The 25,002-nt window shown below is 32.6% G+C and overlaps 1 protein-coding gene across 2 annotated transcripts in view; it reads left to right on the top strand.

Moving 5' to 3' along the window:
• The window catches only part of Pld (Phospholipase D), a 45,558-nt gene that overhangs the window by 15,035 nt on the left and 5,521 nt on the right, over positions 1-25,002 (top strand). For both annotated transcript variants that reach the window (XM_089704037.1, XM_089704036.1), the window contains exons 10-17: positions 17,710-17,814; positions 18,073-18,212; positions 18,702-18,857; positions 20,235-20,571; positions 20,996-21,134; positions 21,918-22,050; positions 23,352-23,460; positions 24,189-24,359. In XM_089704037.1, the coding sequence (XP_089560163.1) occupies positions 17,710-17,814; positions 18,073-18,212; positions 18,702-18,857; positions 20,235-20,571; positions 20,996-21,134; positions 21,918-22,050; positions 23,352-23,460; positions 24,189-24,359 (1,290 nt within the window). The remainder of the gene's footprint in view (positions 1-17,709; positions 17,815-18,072; positions 18,213-18,701; positions 18,858-20,234; positions 20,572-20,995; positions 21,135-21,917; positions 22,051-23,351; positions 23,461-24,188; positions 24,360-25,002) is intronic.

Genomic DNA, 25,002 nt, shown 5'->3' with positions numbered 1-25,002 from the left:
CTTGTAAATTAAAATATTACCTATGTAATAAATGTAAAACTTAACGTTCATCGTTAGTTTAAACTCGATTAAGTAGTTTTTTGAAGTGTTGAATAAAACTATTGTTTTATTTTTATTGTCGCGAACTGCGGCTTATTTACATAAAAACTTTAATCATATCTAAAAGTACTAACATCAAGCTTTAAATTGAGCTATATTTCATCTTGACACAATAAGTTTGATTGCGATACCAAGTGCCATAGTCACTTGGGCAATCTCCTGTGGTTTTCATTTTTCTGTATGGGTAGACAAAACTTCAAAACGCCACCTGCTACGGTTTATATTATTATGAACGATTAGCTTTCCGCCCGCATTTTCAAAAAAAAACCCGTATAGTTCCCGTTCCCGTGGGGTTTCCGGGATAAAACCTATTCAATGTGTCCAAGTTACGTTCTATATGTGTGCTAAATTTCATTGTAATTGGTTCAGTAGTATTTGCGTGAAACACACACATACACATCCTCACAAACTTTCGCATTAGTAGGAAGTAGGATTGTTATAAAAATAAAAGTTATATTTGTTGGCGTAAACTATTTTATTGTAATTTTGGGAAATAAATAATGTCAAAATTGATTACCTACAATAAAACGCAGTTTTATTTTATTACCTACATTACACTATTGTTTTTTTTTTATCAAAACATGTATTTGAAGTAGCAAATATTATGATATTATGCTGATCCAAGCATTTTCACTCAAAACTAATATCACTAATGATTTGTAAAAGTAAATTATTTCAATATACATTTCATAACCAACAAGTAAGAATAATTATTCATACAACAAATCAAAAACACTATTTACTATGGAAAAAAAACCAGGAAGGTGAAAAACATATTTACGATTTCGATGCACTCGACTTTTAGTAAAATAATAGGTAAAAATATTATTATGGTTTTGATCACAGACATATCTGTGGTTTTGATTTTAGCTACTAGTATCAGAAAGCTGCGTGTTCAATGCACGTCGGGGTCCCACAACTGTGGAGGAAGGAAGGTAGAATACCTCCATCGAATAAGTGAAGTTTTTCGACATACTCGATTTGCCGGCCGGCCTCAATGAAGATTGTCCGAAAGTTGTATATGTGCTCTGTAACGAAAAAATTTCGCTAGCGCGATTCAGAGTGAGGTGTCGTACAATATACCTAATGAAGTTTTTCATCTTTTTATTTTACTGCAAATACAAAATAAAAATTAAACAATGGTAATGTAAATTCTAAACAAACTACTACCAAAATACAATTAGAACAAAAATCATTTGACTGGTTGATTTCACCCAGAGGCCAGAGGCGGCTCGTGACAAAATTGTATGGGTGTTCACTTGAAATAAAACAACGAAAATACAATAGCGTAGCAGGATAATTTATTACAACAAGTAAATTATTAAAAAAACAAAATACCCGACTGCACACTAAAAAAAGAGTGATTGAAATGAATCTAATGATACCGCATACATATTTTTTTAAAGGGAAATTTAGAAAAAATATTATTATGTCTTTATCCCGTGGGACTTTTAGGATAAAATGTATCCTATGACACTCCCGTAATCAAGACAAATCTAACGATACCTCATACATCAAAACCCATCAAGCCGTTTAGGCTACAGGTGGTCACAAAGGAAAAGACATACATACATACTTACATACACTCGAAAAACATTACCCTCCTTCTTTGGCAGTCGGGTAAAAAAAAATGAGCACCACATTTTATAAATGTCTATAACACTAAAAATTACAAAGTACAGGCTATTTCAAAACGAATTCAATGACTAGGTATCAATAATTAGTAAATCACCGAATTTGCATTCGCGAGCGTAGGTATCCATAGTGTTTGTCACTGACGGTCACTGACCTCTATAACTTATAGTTATAGAGGTCAGTGGTGTTTGTTGTGTAAACATGTATGTATTTGAGTAGTTAGTAGCATATTATATTCTGAATTTCTGATCCATGCCTATTCACTCAAAACTAATAACACTAATGATTTGTAACAGTAAATTATTTCAATAGGTAGGTATTTGAACATTTCCCAACAAGACGTAAGAATAATTATTCGTAGGTATACAAGATACAATAACAAATCTAATACACTATTTATTACTAGCTGTTGCCCGCGACTTCGTCCGCGATTACGTCGTTTTTCGTCATTCGTCGTTTAAAAAAAATACGTGACACTTTATTTTTGAATGTTCTTAATTATTGTCTCTTATAAAATTTAACTACATTAAAATTGAACACTCTGATAAGAAAATCTGAAGAAAACATGAATGAATGTGATTTAAATTCTACATTACTTAGTATTTCAAATAATAATCTAAATTAAATGTAGATTAACAGTTTGAGCGCACAATTACAGAATATGTACCTAAGTATTAAATTACGTTAGTTTACATAGTAACTTTACTAAAAACACGATGAATTTCTTTCGCGCTCGGTACCACAAACTAACCATGTTTGTGGTACGTGGCCCGCGTCACTTGACCCCCCGCGAGTTCCCCTCCGTTGCTATGCGAAAATACATTCGTTGCTCTACTGTAGGAAAAATTGTAATACTGTGGCCTGGGCCTTATAACACGTCCAGGGAGTTCCTGAGTGCCGATATCACCATCTTGAGGAAAAGCTTCTAATGTCGATTTAAAACTGCATACATACGAATTAACCTGGTCTAAAATTGTGAAATGAGTTCAGTTTTAAATTTGAGAAATATTGATTTCTTGTATTCCACTATTCGTTGTAGTCGAATACAAAATATATTTAAACAAACTTAGGTTGGCCTTCAGGCAAAAGGGATCCTATCAAATGGTAAACTTGACCTTGTATCTTAAAAGTAAGCATGAAAGGACCTTCTGATAATTATTGAGCACCAAAGGATTATTTGAAACGCACTACTATAAGAGCGAATATTGTCTAATAACTGTTTAGATTGCACAGTATGTTCCTCTAAAAGTAGTGATTTCAAAGGTTCCGGTGTATTTTCAAACGAAAGCCGTCTCCTTACTCCACTTTAAAGCATTACAAAATATGACGGGCCTCTCGCTATTCGTCCGTTTCCAGAGACCGAATAGTTTCAATTCTTAATCTTTCATTAAACAAACTTATTAATCGTTCTTGTCTCAAATAATTGTAATATTCGCGTCCCTACTCTAGTCATTGCTTATGCTCATGTTCATCTTCAAGAGATCGATTAATATTATGATGCACCCTATCATTTGTCAAACGGTCTTCATATTGAGTAAAGTTTCAGATTTTCGAGATAAAATATGACTGTCGTGATCAGTAGTGAGACGTAATTGCCTCTCAGTGAGGGTTTCGGTCTCACGGGATAGTACAATATGCCGTTTGCGATCAGCTGTGAGACGTCATACCCTCTCAGTGAAGGTTTCGGTCTCACTGGATAGTTGGCGAGACCGGGTTTGGTTGTCTCACGGGTTGGTTGTCACAGCGGTCTTAACACAAAACTGAACTATCGAATAGTCTGTTGAACAGCGTGGCAAGAGCGATACAGTGACAACGCTGTCCCCACTTCGCGTCAGACCGCCCCGATCTGCCGTGAGGGCCTCACACGTGTTTATTGTTTTCGCACAGATTTTTGAAAATATGAGGACCGAATATGGTCCTCATAACATCACTTTTTGTGAACGAAACGACAGCGCGGTTTAATTCAATGCCAACACCATCAGAAAAAAGGAAATATTTTTAATTGTGAAAAAATATTATGATTTACACTAATAACACTATATTTTTAACATAAAATATAAGTCTGTGAGTGTGTAAAAATAAATCCAGCTAATTACACATCAAACTTATGTTTATAATTAGGTATACGACATGAAAATATATTAATTACCAAGCAATAATAATACAGATAAATACTGAACATAAGTTTATTAGTTAGTATTAAGTAGTATTAGTTAAAATATACTTTGACTACTTTAACTTTACTTTGTTAGTCAAAGTTTATTTTTACTAACAACATGTAAATGAAGAAGAAATAATAATTACCAACGAACTAACCTTTTCTATAATACTTAACACGGCACATTTTTCAAATTATCTTGCTCAACTCGGCTCAAAAATTTGAGGGTTTTGTTGGAACTTCAATGTGTCAAAACTATGATATATCTAAACTACGATACAACTTGCATGCGGAAATGCTCATTACAATTGTGAATCTAAAGAATAACTAACAACATACTATTCAATTTTATTGAGCTGATGAATATCTTTTGCCTGGAAGAGATCACCGTCGCCTAATAAAATAATATACTGTGTTTTCTTATAAAATCGTTACATAATTTATTTTATCTACTAAATTTTAATAAATAAGTTGTTTTTGTTATTTTTATCTAAAAATGAGCTTGAGCTTATACATATTTGGCAAAAGTATACATTAATTTTTTATAATTTCAGGACCGCAGCTTAAATGGGGCGCTCGGAAAATATGCCTATGGGTTATTAATAGAGAAATGATACACAACAAAGTTATGTTGGATCCATTTTATTTATAAATAATGAAAATGATATATTTATAAAATATAAAACATATTATGTAAAATGATAAAAAATAAATAAATGAAGCAACTACGATTCAAAGAAAACATCTTTTTCAGTGTGAAAATGCTCTTAGCAATCCTGGATGATGAACTGTATATCATGTACTCATCCCAGTACGGTCGGTACCTCGATAGCCATAACGATAAATATTATAATCAGATAACCGCAAAGTCAAAATAAAAACATTACTTGTACAGTTGTGAGTGCAAAATTTACGTTTCATTTGGCAATAACATTTTTTTCGGTACTAAAACGTATTAGTTTGATATGTGGTTGGCTGCCCCTCCTCACCTTCCTGAAAAATATCCTCCAAAATTTCCCGAGATACTTCCAATGATTGAACCATTGGACGTTGGACATTAACTTCAGTAAAAATTGACGAAGTGATGATTACTAATTTCCACTTAATCCTCGCTGCTACTATCTTTATCATCAAATCATTAATTTTCAAGTGGTGTTGTAAAATTGTCAGCAGAAATCGTCTTCCAAAGGCGATATAATTTTATGAGCATTGAATCTGTAAATAAAAAAAATAAAAAAGTTAACTGTAAATCTATAAAAAAAGCTACTTACAAATAAAATTTTATCAAAAACTAGCTGTTGCCCGCGACTTCGTCCGCGATTACGTCGTTTTTCGTCATTCGTCGTTTAAAAAAAATACGTGACACTTTATTTTTGAATGTTCTTAATTATTGTCTCTTATAAAATTTAACTACATTAAAATTGAACACTCTGATAAGAAAATCTGAAGAAAACATGAATGAATGTGATTTAAATTCTACATTACTTAGTATTTCAAATAATAATCTAAATTAAATGTAGATTAACAGTTTGAGCGCACAATTACAGAATATGTACCTAAGTATTAAATTACGTTAGTTTACATAGTAACTTTACTAAAAACACGATGAATTTCTTTCGCGCTCGGTACCACAAACTAACCATGTTTGTGGTACGTGGCCCGCGTCACTTGACCCCCCGCGAGTTCCCCTCCGTTGCTATGCGAAAATACATTCGTTGCTCTACTGTAGGAAAAATTGTAATACTGTGGCCTGGGCCTTATAACACGTCCAGGGAGTTCCTGAGTGCCGATATCACCATCTTGAGGAAAAGCTTCTAATGTCGATTTAAAACTGCATACATACGAATTAACCTGGTCTAAAATTGTGAAATGAGTTCAGTTTTAAATTTGAGAAATATTGATTTCTTGTATTCCACTATTCGTTGTAGTCGAATACAAAATATATTTAAACAAACTTAGGTTGGCCTTCAGGCAAAAGGGATCCTATCAAATGGTAAACTTGACCTTGTATCTTAAAAGTAAGCATGAAAGGACCTTCTGATAATTATTGAGCACCAAAGGATTATTTGAAACGCACTACTATAAGAGCGAATATTGTCTAATAACTGTTTAGATTGCACAGTATGTTCCTCTAAAAGTAGTGATTTCAAAGGTTCCGGTGTATTTTCAAACGAAAGCCGTCTCCTTACTCCACTTTAAAGCATTACAAAATATGACGGGCCTCTCGCTATTCGTCCGTTTCCAGAGACCGAATAGTTTCAATTCTTAATCTTTCATTAAACAAACTTATTAATCGTTCTTGTCTCAAATAATTGTAATATTCGCGTCCCTACTCTAGTCATTGCTTATGCTCATGTTCATCTTCAAGAGATCGATTAATATTATGATGCACCCTATCATTTGTCAAACGGTCTTCATATTGAGTAAAGTTTCAGATTTTCGAGATAAAATATGACTGTCGTGATCAGTAGTGAGACGTAATTGCCTCTCAGTGAGGGTTTCGGTCTCACGGGATAGTACAATATGCCGTTTGCGATCAGCTGTGAGACGTCATACCCTCTCAGTGAAGGTTTCGGTCTCACTGGATAGTTGGCGAGACCGGGTTTGGTTGTCTCACGGGTTGGTTGTCACAGCGGTCTTAACACAAAACTGAACTATCGAATAGTCTGTTGAACAGCGTGGCAAGAGCGATACAGTGACAACGCTGTCCCCACTTCGCGTCAGACCGCCCCGATCTGCCGTGAGGGCCTCACACGTGTTTATTGTTTTCGCACAGATTTTTGAAAATATGAGGACCGAATATGGTCCTCATAACATCACTTTTTGTGAACGAAACGACAGCGCGGTTTAATTCAATGCCAACACCATCAGAAAAAAGGAAATATTTTTAATTGTGAAAAAATATTATGATTTACACTAATAACACTATATTTTTAACATAAAATATAAGTCTGTGAGTGTGTAAAAATAAATCCAGCTAATTACACATCAAACTTATGTTTATAATTAGGTATACGACATGAAAATATATTAATTACCAAGCAATAATAATACAGATAAATACTGAACATAAGTTTATTAGTTAGTATTAAGTAGTATTAGTTAAAATATACTTTGACTACTTTAACTTTACTTTGTTAGTCAAAGTTTATTTTTACTAACAACATGTAAATGAAGAAGAAATAATAATTACCAACGAACTAACCTTTTCTATAATACTTAACACGGCACATTTTTCAAATTATCTTGCTCAACTCGGCTCAAAAATTTGAGGGTTTTGTTGGAACTTCAATGTGTCAAAACTATGATATATCTAAACTACGATACAACTTGCATGCGGAAATGCTCATTACAATTGTGAATCTAAAGAATAACTAACAACATACTATTCAATTTTATTGAGCTGATGAATATCTTTTGCCTGGAAGAGATCACCGTCGCCTAATAAAATAATATACTGTGTTTTCTTATAAAATCGTTACATAATTTATTTTATCTACTAAATTTTAATAAATAAGTTGTTTTTGTTATTTTTATCTAAAAATGAGCTTGAGCTTATACATATTTGGCAAAAGTATACATTAATTTTTTATAATTTCAGGACCGCAGCTTAAATGGGGCGCTCGGAAAATATGCCTATGGGTTATTAATAGAGAAATGATACACAACAAAGTTATGTTGGATCCATTTTATTTATAAATAATGAAAATGATATATTTATAAAATATAAAACATATTATGTAAAATGATAAAAAATAAATAAATGAAGCAACTACGATTCAAAGAAAACATCTTTTTCAGTGTGAAAATGCTCTTAGCAATCCTGGATGATGAACTGTATATCATGTACTCATCCCAGTACGGTCGGTACCTCGATAGCCATAACGATAAATATTATAATCAGATAACCGCAAAGTCAAAATAAAAACATTACTTGTACAGTTGTGAGTGCAAAATTTACGTTTCATTTGGCAATAACATTTTTTTCGGTACTAAAACGTATTAGTTTGATATGTGGTTGGCTGCCCCTCCTCACCTTCCTGAAAAATATCCTCCAAAATTTCCCGAGATACTTCCAATGATTGAACCATTGGACGTTGGACATTAACTTCAGTAAAAATTGACGAAGTGATGATTACTAATTTCCACTTAATCCTCGCTGCTACTATCTTTATCATCAAATCATTAATTTTCAAGTGGTGTTGTAAAATTGTCAGCAGAAATCGTCTTCCAAAGGCGATATAATTTTATGAGCATTGAATCTGTAAATAAAAAAAATAAAAAAGTTAACTGTAAATCTATAAAAAAAGCTACTTACAAATAAAATTTTATCAAAAACTACTGTTCCCAATGAATGCACCTCAAAATCTTGTAAAAGTCATATATAAAAGAATTCATAATTTTATTATTTCATTCATTCTAAAAGTGTAATATAATACCAACAAAAAACATGAATTGCTATCATTATAAAAATAAATACCATGTAACAACTTACCTTTTGTGGGAACGCATGATGGTGAAAATTCACAAAACACGAAGATTGCATTAATTTGATATTTTTGGTTTTATGGCATTCAATTGCTTTATAAATATCACTACATAGTATAAAAAAAAGTCGCTTTCTCTGTCCCTATGTCCCTTTGTATGCTTAATTAATCTTTAAAACTACGCAACGGATTTTGATGCGGTTTTTTTAATAGATAGACTGATTCAAGAGGAAGGTTTTAGTATATAATTTATTAGGTTTTAGACAAAGCGGACGAAGCCGCGGGCAGTAAGCTAGTAAATTTATAAAACACGAAGATTTTTAAAATTGTAACTAATGAACACAATCAATATTAGATTAACTGTAGATAATGGTGTCTTGTTTTACTTAAAATAATAAACATCTACCCTCACTTTAAAAAAATGTAGTATATTTATTATTTACACGAAATATACCTTATAGGGAAGGGAAGATATGGGTTAAAGAGTTAAATAAATAACACGATTATATTTAAATTATCAATTTTCAACAATGTATTCAGTAGTGTTAACATGTAAATTGATTTGATTTTTACGAAATCTCATAGATGGCGCTGTTACAAAATTAACATTATACAACTTACATTCTTTAAACTATGTTTCTCTTCCCAAGTTACTTAAATGGCATAATTTTTATAGTGTCAATCTAGATATTGTCAAAAAACATTTATATATGCGTCATTTGATTATTAATTTCCAATAGTTAACGTGTGTTTGATTTTTATAACACTTCATAGATGGCGCTGTTTCAAATTTGTCTTTATACTGCTAAGATTCATTTAACTGTTTCTCTGCCAAATTTACATAAATGACGTAGTTTTTATAGTGTAAAGCTAGATAATAGCATGGCTTACTCAAAAACAACATTAAAACATGAGTCGTTAGATTGTACGCTGTCGTAGTACAGAGAATACGTAAGAAAAATAAAGGTTCACAGCTCCTCCCCCGCAGGTGATAGCTTGATAATATGTAGCCTATAGCCTGACCCGACCAGTAAGTAATATTCATGCAAAATTTGAAGTCAATCTATGCAGTACTTTTCGAGATTAGCCCGGACAACCATACAGACAAACAGACAAACAGACAAACAGACAAAAATTCTAAAAACTATGTTTTTGGCTTCTATATCGATTATAGATCATGGATTATGTATTCTTTTAAAAAAATATTCAATGTACAGTTTTGACTTTCCTACGATTTTATTATATGTATAGACTACTGTTCCCAATGAATGCACCTCAAAATCTTGTAAAAGTCATATATAAAAGAATTCATAATTTTATTATTTCATTCATTCTAAAAGTGTAATATAATACCAACAAAAAACATGAATTGCTATCATTATAAAAATAAATACCATGTAACAACTTACCTTTTGTGGGAACGCATGATGGTGAAAATTCACAAAACACGAAGATTGCATTAATTTGATATTTTTGGTTTTATGGCATTCAATTGCTTTATAAATATCACTACATAGTATAAAAAAAAGTCGCTTTCTCTGTCCCTATGTCCCTTTGTATGCTTAATTAATCTTTAAAACTACGCAACGGATTTTGATGCGGTTTTTTTAATAGATAGACTGATTCAAGAGGAAGGTTTTAGTATATAATTTATTAGGTTTTAGACAAAGCGGACGAAGCCGCGGGCAGTAAGCTAGTAAATTTATAAAACACGAAGATTTTTAAAATTGTAACTAATGAACACAATCAATATTAGATTAACTGTAGATAATGGTGTCTTGTTTTACTTAAAATAATAAACATCTACCCTCACTTTAAAAAAATGTAGTATATTTATTATTTACACGAAATATACCTTATAGGGAAGGGAAGATATGGGTTAAAGAGTTAAATAAATAACACGATTATATTTAAATTATCAATTTTCAACAATGTATTCAGTAGTGTTAACATGTAAATTGATTTGATTTTTACGAAATCTCATAGATGGCGCTGTTACAAAATTAACATTATACAACTTACATTCTTTAAACTATGTTTCTCTTCCCAAGTTACTTAAATGGCATAATTTTTATAGTGTCAATCTAGATATTGTCAAAAAACATTTATATATGCGTCATTTGATTATTAATTTCCAATAGTTAACGTGTGTTTGATTTTTATAACACTTCATAGATGGCGCTGTTTCAAATTTGTCTTTATACTGCTAAGATTCATTTAACTGTTTCTCTGCCAAATTTACATAAATGACGTAGTTTTTATAGTGTAAAGCTAGATAATAGCATGGCTTACTCAAAAACAACATTAAAACATGAGTCGTTAGATTGTACGCTGTCGTAGTACAGAGAATACGTAAGAAAAATAAAGGTTCACAGCTCCTCCCCCGCAGGTGATAGCTTGATAATATGTAGCCTATAGCCTGACCCGACCAGTAAGTAATATTCATGCAAAATTTGAAGTCAATCTATGCAGTACTTTTCGAGATTAGCCCGGACAACCATACAGACAAACAGACAAACAGACAAACAGACAAAAATTCTAAAAACTATGTTTTTGGCTTCTATATCGATTATAGATCATGGATTATGTATTCTTTTAAAAAAATATTCAATGTACAGTTTTGACTTTCCTACGATTTTATTATATGTATAGATTTTATTATTTACTAGCGGTCCGCCCCGGCTTCGCCCGTGGTACATGTTTACGTTTTCTCTCCATAAGAAGTAATAGCTAGAGAGCTAGCGCAAAGCTACCTGTATGTATTTGACCAGACCTGGATTTTTGTGTGTTGATTCCCCTATACCTACTATACATGAGATGAGGAGTCACTAAGCCCAGAGTGGTGGACGGGGCGCGCGCTTAGGTAAGACAGGTGGAAATTTTTGGCGAACTTTGAAACCATTTGACCACGTCTGCCATTTTGATATTTGAAAATAGATTATTATTACTATCGGAAAATAACAATGGCAGACCATTATCACGCGGATAACATTCTGGCAGACACTTATGAAAGTGCTGAAAAAAATACAATTTTGAAAGTATTTGACCAGATCTGCCATTCATATATTTTATTTATTAGGTCTTAAAAACTTATTTTCGAAACGGCAGACATTTTCATTGCGTACAGACTTCAGCAGACAACAAAACTTTACAGACTTCAGCAGTCAACAAGACTTAGCTTCTACATGGTCAGATGTATATATGTATTACGTTCCCTGACCTTACATCAATGATTTACTTTATTAATGTTTTTATGGTCATTTACATTTAATTTTGAAAACTATGGAATAAAATTTATAAATTTGATGATACAAAACTAAATATACATTTGTAAAGAATCTCAAATATAAAGTTGTGTTGCAAATAACAAATCATCATTTAAATATTTAGTTTATTTCTTTATTTAAGAAACAATTAACAATTACAAAACAACATAAAAAAACACGCATGCATTTATTGAAATGTTCATTCATCATCACTATCGTATGGCGTTGTGTGACTCGTCTTCATAATCCATTGAATCGGATTCTGTAAAAGTAAAACGTAAATTATATAATAAAAGAAATGAGTCATTATAAACTTACCTAGTAAGGCAATGCCTTTGATGTCGCACGATGCCGCCGCGCCGCCAGTGTAGGTACTTCTGCTGCTACATGAAAATATGCTAGGGTTGCAACAAATGGGAAATAAAACAATTGTGATTATTACTATTATGATGTAATCATTTATTCATATTATGTACATTCAAAACAATTGCTATTATTAAATCTGATGTAATTATTTTTTCATAAATATATAATTATTATTAATTACATAATGCACTGTGAAATATTTACGTATCACTTTATTTTTGATGTTCTTAATTGTCTTTTATAAAATTTAAGTGACGCATTCGCATTGGGATCAACAATCCGATAAGAAAAGAATGGAGACAACATAATATACATAGCTTTGATTTCAATTCTACAGATACAAAATATACAATCTATCTAAAATGATACAACGGATGTTTCCTGCGTTTTCTCGTCAAAATACCGAAACAACGTAATTATTGTATAGTAGTTGGGCGTGAAAGTAAAAAAACAAATGAAAAGTGTTTTCCATATGATTATTTATTAAATTTACGCGATTAAGAATAATTTCAACGATACAATTTAGTAACCGAGAATTCAGAGGATTAAAGAAAATACCTGCCTGATCATTTTATCAAACTCTAAAAGAATTATGGTTATTTCGCATCACTCGGTTTATTAGTTTGGTAATAATTATTAAAGGTAGTTACAACCCTAGCCATTGAGTCGAACGGTAGGCAACACAATATCGACTTTGTGCGGGTACATATGGTACATTTCTTCTTGCTGTGAAGCGTAATTATTATTATTAAGATTTTTTAGGCTATTTTGAATCAGCTGTTCTAATTTAATTCTAGAAATTTATTAAAACGTGATTTTTTTAAAAGTATATTATGAGTTTATAAATACCTCAACCAATAGTTATTGTGTCCTATCCTCATTTCTTTATATCTTGGTAGTTAACTAAAGTGTTAAATTTACATAACCTCAACAACAACATTTACACTGCCACTGCACTAAAACTAAACTAACTAGCTCTCTAGCTATAAGAACCATCCTCGTACTTCAAGGGATATAATAAAAAAAGAATTATCGAAATCGGTTCAGCCGTTCTCGAGTTATGCGCTTACCAACACATTTTGCGATTCATTTTTATATTAGACTAGCTGTCCGCCCCGGCTTCGCCCGTGGTACATGTTTACGTTTTCTCTACATAAGAACCATCCTCGTACTTCAAGGAATATAATAAAAAAAGAATTATCGAAATCGGTTCAGCCGTTCTCGAGTTATGCGCTTACCAACACATTTTGCGATTCATTTTTATATATAAGACTAGCGGTCCGCCCCGGCTTCGCCCGTGGTACATAATATTTACGTTTTCTCTACATAAAAACCATCCTCGTACTTCAAGGAATATAATAAAAAAAGAATGATCGAAATCGGTTCAGCCGTTCTCGAGTTATGCGCTTACCAACACATTTTGCGATTCATTTTTATATATAAGAAGAAGATAAGATTATGTGAAAATAACCAGGAAGGTGAAAAACATATTTACGAAAACATAGTAACATAATATGGCTGTCGCTACAATAATTATATTTCAATTTTATCTTTTTATACCTAGTAGAACTGGCCGACGAATAAAAAAAATCGTATTAGAATAAATACAATAAATTACGGAACAAAAAAAGGATTGTAACTGAATTAGGTATGTTTGTTTCTGGGCGCACCGTTTTCGACGACGCGACGCGCGACGTGCGTATAGGTATAGGTACCTACTTTGCTAAAACAAACTAATAAAATTGTGTGTCTGTCTGAAAATTCGGAAAAGCATATTTTGCAAGTTTGTAATTACTTTGATAGTTTACCGATTTATAATAATTGTAATTGTAATTGTATAATATATAATTTGCAATGTGGTGAAATTTCATAAAAATCACGGGCCAATTTTTTGTTTTGAATCCCACCGAAAATATAATTGCGTTATTAGAATAATTAATTACTATACGGTATACCTACCCACGATCAATTATTACAATATAGTCTCAAATGCATACTAGAGAAATATTGCAATTTGATTCAATTAAAATGCATAGCATACAAAAATAAATTCACAACACAAGAAATTCCGCGCGCAAATCATAGCGCGTGTCAATGAAATCAAGAATGTTTTATATCAAGCCGACGCGGACGACGACGCGACGCCGAACAAAAGTACCTACGACGGACGACCACGCTTCGAGTTGCCAAACAACATGAGTAATAAATTGTTTACAAAAAAAACAAGTTTTCCATTTTTCTGTATGAGTAGACAGAACTTCAAAACGCCACCTGCTACGGTTTATATTATGAACGATTGTTATAAAAATAAAAGTTATATTTGTTGGTGTAAACTATTTTATTGATCAATAATTTTGGAATTTAAAATTGTCAACATTGATTACAATAAAACGCAGTTTTATTTTATTACACTATTGTTTTTTTTATCAAAACATGTATTTGAAGTACCATATAATATTATGCTGATCCAAGCATTTTCACTCAAAACTAATATCACTAATGATTTGTAAAAGTAAATTATTTCAATATACATTTCATAACCAACATGTAAGAATAATTATTATTATTCCTACCTACAACAACAAACCTAAAACACTATTTACTATGGGAAAATAACCAGGAAGGTGAAAAACATATTATTATTTACGATTTCGACGCACTCGACTTTTAGTAAAATATAGTAGGTAAACATAATATTATGGTTTTGATTTTTGCTACTAGTATAAGAAAACTGCGTGTTCAAACTACTTGTTTGTCTGTCTGAAAATTCGGAAGTACTTTGGTAGTTTACCGATTTATAATAATATTGTATATATCGTTGTTTAAAAAATATTCAAACACAATAAAATATGATATACCTACTGATTTATCACTGGTTTCAGTGATGAACTGATGAGTCAATTATAGCCACTATACTTTCGTCATACGTGTGTATGATTGATGTGATTTGCAACGTGGTGATATTTCAGAAAAATCACGGGTCAAATTGTCCCACCGAAAATATAACTGCGTTATAAGAACAACTATACCTACGATAAATTATACATAATACAATATAGTCTCAAATGCATACTAGTGAAATATTTTATTTGAATCAATAAAATAAAAAAAAAATAAAAAATAATAATAATACAAAAATAAATTCACAACACAAGAAAATCCGCGCGCAAATCATAGCGCGTGACAATGAAATCAAGAACTTTCGAGCCGACGCGGACGACGAAGGAGCCTAACAAAAGTACCTACAATCATAGGCGGCTCGTGACAAAATTGTATGGCCGTGTTCACTTGAAATAAAACAACGAAAATAGGTACCTACAATAGCGTTAGCAGTACAAAAAAAATGAGCACCACATTATAAATGTCTATTTATACACTAAAAATTATAGAGTATTTCAAAACGAATTCAATTATTATTTAGCAATAATTAGAAAATCCCCGAATTTGCATTCGTGATCGTATTCATAGTGTTTGTCTATGTCGTGGTCATATCGTAGATTTGATCATTTCATGATATGAGTGGCCATTTCACGAAATGGTCGCATATCGTGAAATGGCCAACATAGTTTGATCAGATCGTTAAATCGTCAAAGTTTCACGATTTGGTCATCCACATTTGGCCAGATCGTATAAAATATAAAGAGTCCATAAAATATTAAAAAAATTCAGAATAACTACATTCTAAAAACTTGTTTAATGTCATTAAAGTTAGTGCCGCGGCAGCGGCCGGCGAATGCCAGAAGCGAATCGTTTTTGCAATAGAAAACAGTTAGGTTAGGTTAGGTTAGACTTTGATAAACAACGCACGAGCCGAGCGAGCAAAGCGAGCGTGCCGCGGCAGCGGCCGGCGAGTGCCAGAAGCGGATCGCTTTTTAAAAAACAAACAATTATAATAATATAGTAGTAGTTTTTTAAATTATTTTATTTAAGTCGCATTTTTTCTTAAATACATATAAGATATCCACATTTTCCATAGTACTCGTACCTCTTCGTCGTAAATTCTTTGCTATGACTTTCTTCATAATATTGTTATTAAACGAATTATGAAGTTTTTAACTGCGAATAATTTAATTTTCGCCAGCGGCCGCCATCTTATCACATAATCACAGAGCTTGCAGCGCCTCTACCAACGATTAATGTAACTATTTTACGATATGATCAAATAATTTTGATCATTTCATGAAAAAACCGTGCGTTAATTGGCCATATCGTGAAGCGATTTCTTATCATTGATCTGCCCAAACCACATCATGATGTGGCCAAACTAAATTGGCCATTTCACGATATGCGACCATTTCGTGAAATGGCCACTCATATCATGAAATGATCAAATCTACGATATGACCACGACATCTACACTAATATTATAAAGAGGAAAACTTTGTTTGTTTGTTTGATTGTAATGAATAGGCTCATAAACTACTGGACATTTTACCAATGTTTGCAAGTTTGTGATTACTTTGATAGTTTACCGATTTATAATAATTGTATACTTATATCATTGTTTAAAAATATTCAAACACAATATGATATAGGTACTGATTTATCACTGGTTTCAGTGATGAACTGATGAGTCAATGTTAGCCACAATACTAATCACTTTCGTCATACATGTGTATGAACTATGATTGATGTGATTTGCAATGTGGTGAAATTTCATAAAAATCACGGGCCAATTTTTTGTTTTGAATCCCACCGAAAATACATATATTACTAATTGCGTTATTAGAATAATTAATTACTATACCCACGATCAATTATTACAATTTACAATATAGTCTCAAATGCATACTAGAGAAACATTGCAATTTGAATCAATTAAAATGCATAGCATACAAAAATAAATTCACAACACAAGAAATTCCGCGCGCAAATCATAGCGCGTGTCAATGAAATCAAGAATGTAATTTTATATCAAGCCGACGAGCGACGACGCCGAACTAAAGTACCTACAGTACCATTTACCTTCAGTGTACAATACAGTTTACAGACCTACGACGGACGAACAATAATGAGTAATAAATAAAAAAAAACATAGTTTCTAAGGTCATTAGTTTTATTTTATTTTATTGTTATTTTCTTTGAACGATTGGAAATGAAATTACTCAATTTTTACACAGAACTTTGATTTATTAGAATTATGCTCATTATGCATTTAAGATAACGAACGCGAATGCACGACATCTAGCGCGTCAATGTCTAAACATCGCCTTTCGTTTAGACATTGACGCGCTAGATCTGTAATAAGTATATAGTCTATGCGCTAGATGTCGTGCTTTATGTCGTGTTTCGCTTGGCAAAAGTCACGCACACTACTGTAGAAGTGTCAAATTTTTCCGGTATTTTACTGTTGTTTTTCTAAGTAAATATTGTAAATTATTGATTAAAAAGGTTGAACGCGCACACATTTCATTATAGAGAAGTGATAAAATGATTAGTTTTAAAGAAATAGTGTCTGTGTTAAGTGTTTAGAGGTAATCAAAAATGTATGGAGGGACGGTCGGAACATCAACCTTAAGCTATCAGAAATATTTTCAGCAAGTGCTAAACCTACATCAGGGGCCGTATTACCACTTATTTCCAGACAGTTTACGCCTTGAATTAAACAGACTGGCAAATTCATATTATGAATGCAATAACCAGCCATGGTTATAATATTTAAGTTATTATATAATACAATTGAATATTTGTTTTACAGGCGCAAGGTGTGAAAATATTTATAATGCTGTACAAAGAAGTAGAAATGGCGCTCGGTATAAACAGTTTCTACAGTAAAAGTCGACTGGCCAGCGAGAATATTAAGGTAAGGTGAATTCAATTTTATTTTGAGACTGCTAAAAGTATAGACAAATAAATAAATATTTTTATTCAAAAACCCAATTAATAATAATTGGGTTTTTGACACCCATGTATTTACTAAAGTGATCCTAAAATGTTCCATTTGTCGCGTGACATGTTTTTACCTACTACGTGAATTATTGGGGAATTTTTAAACATAACTAATGTTATTTATCTCTCAACAGGCCACATTAAATTTAACATTAATGAATAAATCTTACAGGTATTCCGTCACCCAGATCACGCTAAAGTGGGTGTATTCTTTTGGGCACATCATGAAAAAATTGTATGTGTGGACCAAAGTGTCGCGTTTTTAGGAGGCATCGATCTGTGCTATGGACGCTGGGACGATCATAAGCATAGGTATTTATTGTTTTATTCTAAACTAGCTTTCCTTCCGCGGCTTCGCCCGCTTTGTCTAAAACCTAATAACATATTATATACTAAAACCTTCTTCGAGAATTACTCTATCTATTAAAAAAACCGCATCAAAATCCATTAGTTTTAAAGATTTAAGCATTCTAGGGATATAGGGACAGAGAAAGCGACTTTGTTTTATACTATGTAGTGATGTCTACACTATGCGCTTAAACTAAAAATAAGATCTATTCAGCGCTATATTGCGACATAATACTGACTGGCAGACTAGTATAGTAGTATTATTAAAATCATACATAAAAAATACCTGTGAACATTTTTGTAAAAACTATCTAGTTATCTTCACAGAATTATACTTTTCTTATACTGCCTAGCACATCTTGACACAAAAATATCAATCTATAACATATTAATTTATTGCTGAATTGATTACAACCATATGTCCAAAGCAATAAAGTCCATTTTACATTTCAGATTAACAGACCTCGGCAATATATCGCACCCAAAAACATCAATACGGTCAAAGAAAAAAACCTCAAGTTCTCCGGGCGCTGGTCAAGTGCATTTGTATGATGGACCCGCGATTGAGTTGGCTAGATCCACTAAAGAGTTGGTTATTGGTTATACTGAGTGAGTTTTGTGTTTATGTATTTATTTTTGGGGCATTTATATGCATTTTAAACACGCTTTCTTAATTATCAATGCTTCAAACTATAATAATGATTTAAAAAAGGCGTGTGCCGACCACACTTGTCAGAAGTGAAACTTCTTTGGTAAGATTCAAAGATACCAAAATCGTCGCCTTAATTCATGGCGTGACGGTATTGCCATGATGCTAACCTAAAATTTTTCTCTCAACTCGCATAAAGAAGTATAACTTCAAAACTTTAATCAAGTGGCTTTGTCAATTTGTGTACATTAACATTGATTCAAATTAACATCTTATTTTGTGGCAATAAAGTTCAAAATCGCTCATAAGAAAACTCTGCCCAATATACTAATAGCAGAGTTTAGCTGTGGACAATTTTCGAGCGTGATTGTGAATGTAGTTGTTCACTACTGCATAATATCACAGTATTACAATATTATTTCCTACAGTAAGGAATCGCCTTTGATGTCGCGCGATGCCGCCGCCAGCGTAGGTACTTACGCTGCCACACGAAAATACGCTAGGGTTGCAACAAATGGGAAATAATACAATTGTGATTATTAATATTATGATGAAATCATTTATTCATATGTACATTCAAAATAATTGCGATTATTATATCTGATGTAATTATTTGTTCATTATTATATAATTACAGATTTGCACTGCTAAATATTATTTACGTGGACACTTTATTTTTGGATGTTCTTAATTGTATATTATAACATGTAACTAAGTAATGCATTCGCATTGGGATGTACAATCTGATTAGAAAATAATGAGGACAACATATACATAGCTTTGATTTTAATTCAACAGATATAATTAATACAATCTTTCTGAAATATTGTTTCCTTCTGGGATTTCAATGTAGATTTACATCCGTAAACGGAACAGTTTGTGCGCGCCATAATAGAATATGTAAGTACCTATGTATAATAAAATTATTACACAAAAAATACGACTGCGTCGTCCTTTCGCGATAGGTAAAGCAATCTCAGCGTGATTGCTTTACGCGGCCCGCGTCGCCCGACCCCCGCCAGTTCCCCTCCGTTTCTCTGCACAAGTACATTCGTCGCACTACTGTAGGAAATATGGTAATACTGTGATAATATTGTGCGAACAAATTAGTGATTCGTTACGAGTTTTTTTGGTTGTTAATCATCTCAATAGATGGCGCTCGGTGTGTCCCTTAGACACATAAAACTGAAAGAATAGAATAAATTCGATTGCTCTGGCGGGTCACGAGTGGCTGAATTGGTCAGGCATCCGCCCCGGAATGGCGCGAAAGGATGCGGGTTCGAGTCCCGCCTCGTAATCGATTTTTTTCTATTCTTTATAAATTTATATGATTCTAGTGTAATTCAAGAAGAACCAGACCCACAAACACAACAGACAGAAACGGAAAACGTAACAAATCCAGATTTACCGGTCCTAGAACCGGGAGACCATTTACTTATAACTACCCTCGATAAAGACGATAAAAGGAACGTTCTAGATAAACTAACAGATAGGGGGAAGGAAATTATCGGAATTATTTACCCGCCATATGAAGAGGAAAGAAATGAACAGAAATTTGATGATTCGGAACGGAAAAAGGCGGAAAAGTATGCAAGGTCGAATGATGAAGTACTGCTAACAGATGCGTTGGGTATTAATATTAAGAGGTGTGAAGAGCCCGCGCCGTTGGCTCAGGTAAATTAGAATAGAACAGAATTGGAATTTATTCAAAATAAAAATTAAATTATATATATTAATAAAAATTATTGTAATTAAAAGTATTTACCTATTAATATATTTATTTAATCGGTATATAAAGAAGCTTGGGAAGCTAGACTCTTAATTAAACAACTGACTAGGCTAATTGGCTGCAATGAACACAAAAAAAAATTGGTTCTAATTTTTTTTTTTAAAGTATGTAGAGACATTATTCTTATCACAATTATTACAATTATATACCGGCCGAATTGATAACCTCCTCCTTTTTTTGAAGTTGGTTAATTATGAAATATAAATTCAAATATAATAATTGAAAACAATATTTAAAAGCCACAATATCATTAATTTGTTCATTCAAAACGTAAATTTACTGTTTTAATTCATTTTACTATTATTCCAGGTGGTTCAAGGTCGTGTGATAACAGAAACTACAAAGAAAGTTCTAGAAGGAGTGGAGGGGAACTCAAAACTGTGGATCGGGAAGGACTATGTTAATTTTATTGTTAAGGATTTCAACAATTTAGACTCACCGTTTGTGGGTAAGTTATAGATATAAACATAATATTATATTGTTATTTAATATTTGAAATAGTATTGTAAAATAATTCGTAGTTACAGGTTTTGTGTTACTTCCAAGTTTCAATATAAAAATTAAAATATGTGAAGAAAATATTGTTTGAAATGTTACATCCAGGTGTTTAAAAGGATGGTGATATTTCTTAGCACGTTAACTTAAAGTATTGTAATAATGATATAGTACTTAAAAAAAATGTTACGCATTCATACAATTTTAAGAAACACCATTTATTCATAAAATTTATTTTTCATTGTAAATGTTAGTAATATCAAACAATTGAAATCTATATTATACGTAACTAAATCGCATTAGTTACACCATCTATAAAGGACAGTGAATTTTGTTTAGTTGAATTTGCTTCTGAACATTTAAATGTTCTCGCCTGATAGATAAGATAGATAAGTAAAGTAAGTGTGAAGTCCCATGTCCCCTAGTGGGGTAAGGGGCAGATGCATTATACATCTGTTTCACTGATCGATTTTCTTTAGGGACAAGTAGGTGATCAGCCTTCTGTGTCCTACCAGACCAAGACATTTTTTTTTTTCGACTCCACCGGGAATCGAACCCAGGACCCCTCGGTGTTACGCTCACGCGTCAACCACTGTACCGAGGAGGCGGTCACGCTTGATAGATCTAGTAGACCGTTCTACTACCGGTCTATCTTTGATAGATAGATAAACTAAACTTATACTTTATGAAAACTTGTCAACATATAACAATAATTGAAAATACTAATTTTCCTTAGATCTAGTAGACCGTAGTACCACCCCCCGCATGCCGTGGCACGACGTGGGGGTGATGCTCGGTGGCGCCGCCGCGAGGGATGTGGCCAGGCATTTTGTGCAACGGTGGAACGCTATTAAATTGGAGAAAGCTAGGTAATTATAAACACATTATATTTATTTATTTGCGTTTGTTTCGGTATTTGTGATGACTATTTATCTATTTACTAGCTGTTCCCCGCAATTTCACCCGCATTGCTCGGCTCCTGTTGATCTTAGCGTGATGATAGAAAGCCTTAATAGCCTTTATAGCCTTCCTCGATAAATGGGCTATCTAACACCGAAAGATTTTTTCAAATCGGACCAGTAGTTCCTGAGATTACCGCGTTCAAACAAACAAACTCTTCAGCTTTATAATATTAGCACAGAATACATAATAGTAGCTAAACGCTATTATGATATTAGTATAGTGTAGTGTCAAATGAAACAAAGTGATTTGATAATAATTTCTTTATTGAATAAATTACAATTAATATGTATATGTGAGTGTTAAGGCCGTGTACGCGGTCCGTGCGCTGTTTGGCTCAAATATGTGATTTTTCAAACCAGATTGTCCATCAACCACGTATCTTACAAACATATGAATTACTAATAATTTTAGGAAATTTTATTGTCTATGTAGTTAGTTAAGAGTTTTTTTCAATTAATACAGTATTTCTGAATACCATCAAGATAACTGAGCCGATGATTACTTGATTTCACTTTTAGTGTCAATTTCGAAGCTAAAAATATCTGAAATTGCTGACAGATCTAACTCACAATTATTTTTAACTAACTGCAAAAATCCTTATTAAAATAGTTAGTTAAAAGATTTTTTTATTTTGGACTCCTAACTTACGAAATTAAAATCCGAACAATGTGAATTTTTTGAGAATTTATAGTCGACAAAATGATTATTTTCACCAAGATATTTGACTTTATTGAATATAATTTATACATATTGCAATAAAAGAATGTCTTACTTATAAGATAAAATTTAAAAAATCAACTAAGGTACCTCTATTATTTTTCTACAATTTTTTTTAAAGTACTATAAAACACTGCGCGCGACCCGATTAAAATCAGTCGGCAGCGAGCCTTTCCAGAGAGAGGACATGTTGCTCGGCGCTCTCCTGTGGACCTATGCTGTTCATAGTAAAAGTATAGCGCAAGCCGCGATCTATCGTAATAGATCGCGGAGTTTTTGACTTGCGTTAAATAGAATATGCGCTCTTAAGACTTCACAATTATAATTGTGCTTCATTATTTTCATATGTTAGATTTCTAAAATGTTCTTCTGATGGCGTATCACATCTTAATGCAATTATCCTTAAATCTATAAATAGGTTAATAGTTATTATTTGTAATAATTTATTAATCTTCCTATCCTGTTGTATAATATAAATTATTGAATACAGGCAAAACAGCAACTACCCGTATCTTCTGCCGAAAACCTACACGGATATAAAACCGCTTCCTGACCTGTATGAACTTCTCAGCATCGATATCACCAATGTGTCTTGTCAAGTAAGTTTTTTCAGGAGTCATTAATTTTTGCCTATTGTGTACTATTTATTATCGTTACAAACACGATAATAAATAGTACGTAGTAGTAGTAGTATTACTATTTGCGTATGATTTTCGATCCAGCCAACCTTGATGTAGTTGAAAAGATCATACTATCTAATTTTCTTTTTATTTCAGCACTTATATCGTCTATTGCTTTGATTACAATAATAATCGTCTATTCTCTATATTAGACATACTGTGATATAACAAGTATATTAAAAGTATATATAATGCCGGCACTGATACCATAAATGACTGTCTAATATCTATCTATACTAATATACTAATAACTAGCTGCGCTCCGCGGTTTCACCCGCGTGGCTCCGCTCCTGTTGGTCTTAGCGTGATGATATATAGCCTTCCTCGATGAATGGGCTATCTAAAACCGAAAGAATATTTCAAATCGGACCAGTAGTTCCTGATATTAGCGCGTTCAAACAAACAAACAAACAAACTCTTCAGCTTTATAATATTAGTATAGATAATATTATAAAGAGGAAAGGTTTGTATGTATGTATGTATGTATGGTTTTCACGCAAAAACTACTGGACCGATTTTGATGAAATTTGGCACTGATAATCTTTAGACCCTGAGAAAGAACATAGGCTACCTTTTATTGCGAAATATGTACCACGGGCGAAGCCGGAGCGGACCGCTAGTAATACATATGTATATCGTTTACCCAGGTACTTCGCAGTGTTTCAAGCTGGTCTTGCGGCTTCCTTGACCCGGATACAGTGGAACAAAGTATACACGAAGCATATGTGGATACAATAACAAGGGCCCAGCATTACATATACATTGAGAATCAGTTCTTCATAACACTGTCGAGGACCAATCCTATTGTTAGGAATCAGGTATGTGCGAATTATAATCACTGGGGCATTTCACGCGAAGCGGACACAGATTTCAGGGTGAGGTTTCAGATTTCGGTTATATTTTAGTATGTTACACCTGTATACAGGGTGTCCCACTATTGGTATACTAAGCGCGAAGGAACTTGTAGTTTTGCATACACTGATCACGTAAAAAATACATAAACAACAAAATTACGTTAAAATTTTTTTGATAATTTTTTCCTGAAAATCCATGTTTTCTTCTCTAGCTTCGCGCAGCCATCATATTATACCGCTTCTCTAATGTGAGCATTTTGTCTATGAAAACATAATCTTAAACGATAGCTCACGTGCTAGTGGCAAAAATGGGCGGGTTGCTTGTTATGGGTGTACACATAGAGTTTTAAGAATTCATCTATTTGAAAAAAAAATGCGTCTGGAATTTTTTAAGTATTTTTTACGTACTCAGCGTATGCAAAACTATAACCTCCTTTGAGCTTAGTATACCAACAGTGGGACACCCTGTATATCCTCGGTATGTATACGAAACGACTTTGAATACGTATATCTCGTCAATTATTTATTTTAGCATAAAACTTATCTATTTATAAACCTTCAATTAATTTTGAAAGACCTATCTGTTGACACCTCATTTAATTCAAAT

Source organism: Colias philodice, chromosome 15 (genome assembly GCF_061535455.1).
Source record: "Colias philodice isolate Cphi_HAF_F1 chromosome 15, ilColPhil1 Martin Lab GWU primary, whole genome shotgun sequence".
Taxonomy (NCBI): domain Eukaryota; kingdom Metazoa; phylum Arthropoda; class Insecta; order Lepidoptera; family Pieridae; genus Colias; species Colias philodice.
This window is presented reverse-complemented; position numbering and strand designations above follow the sequence as displayed.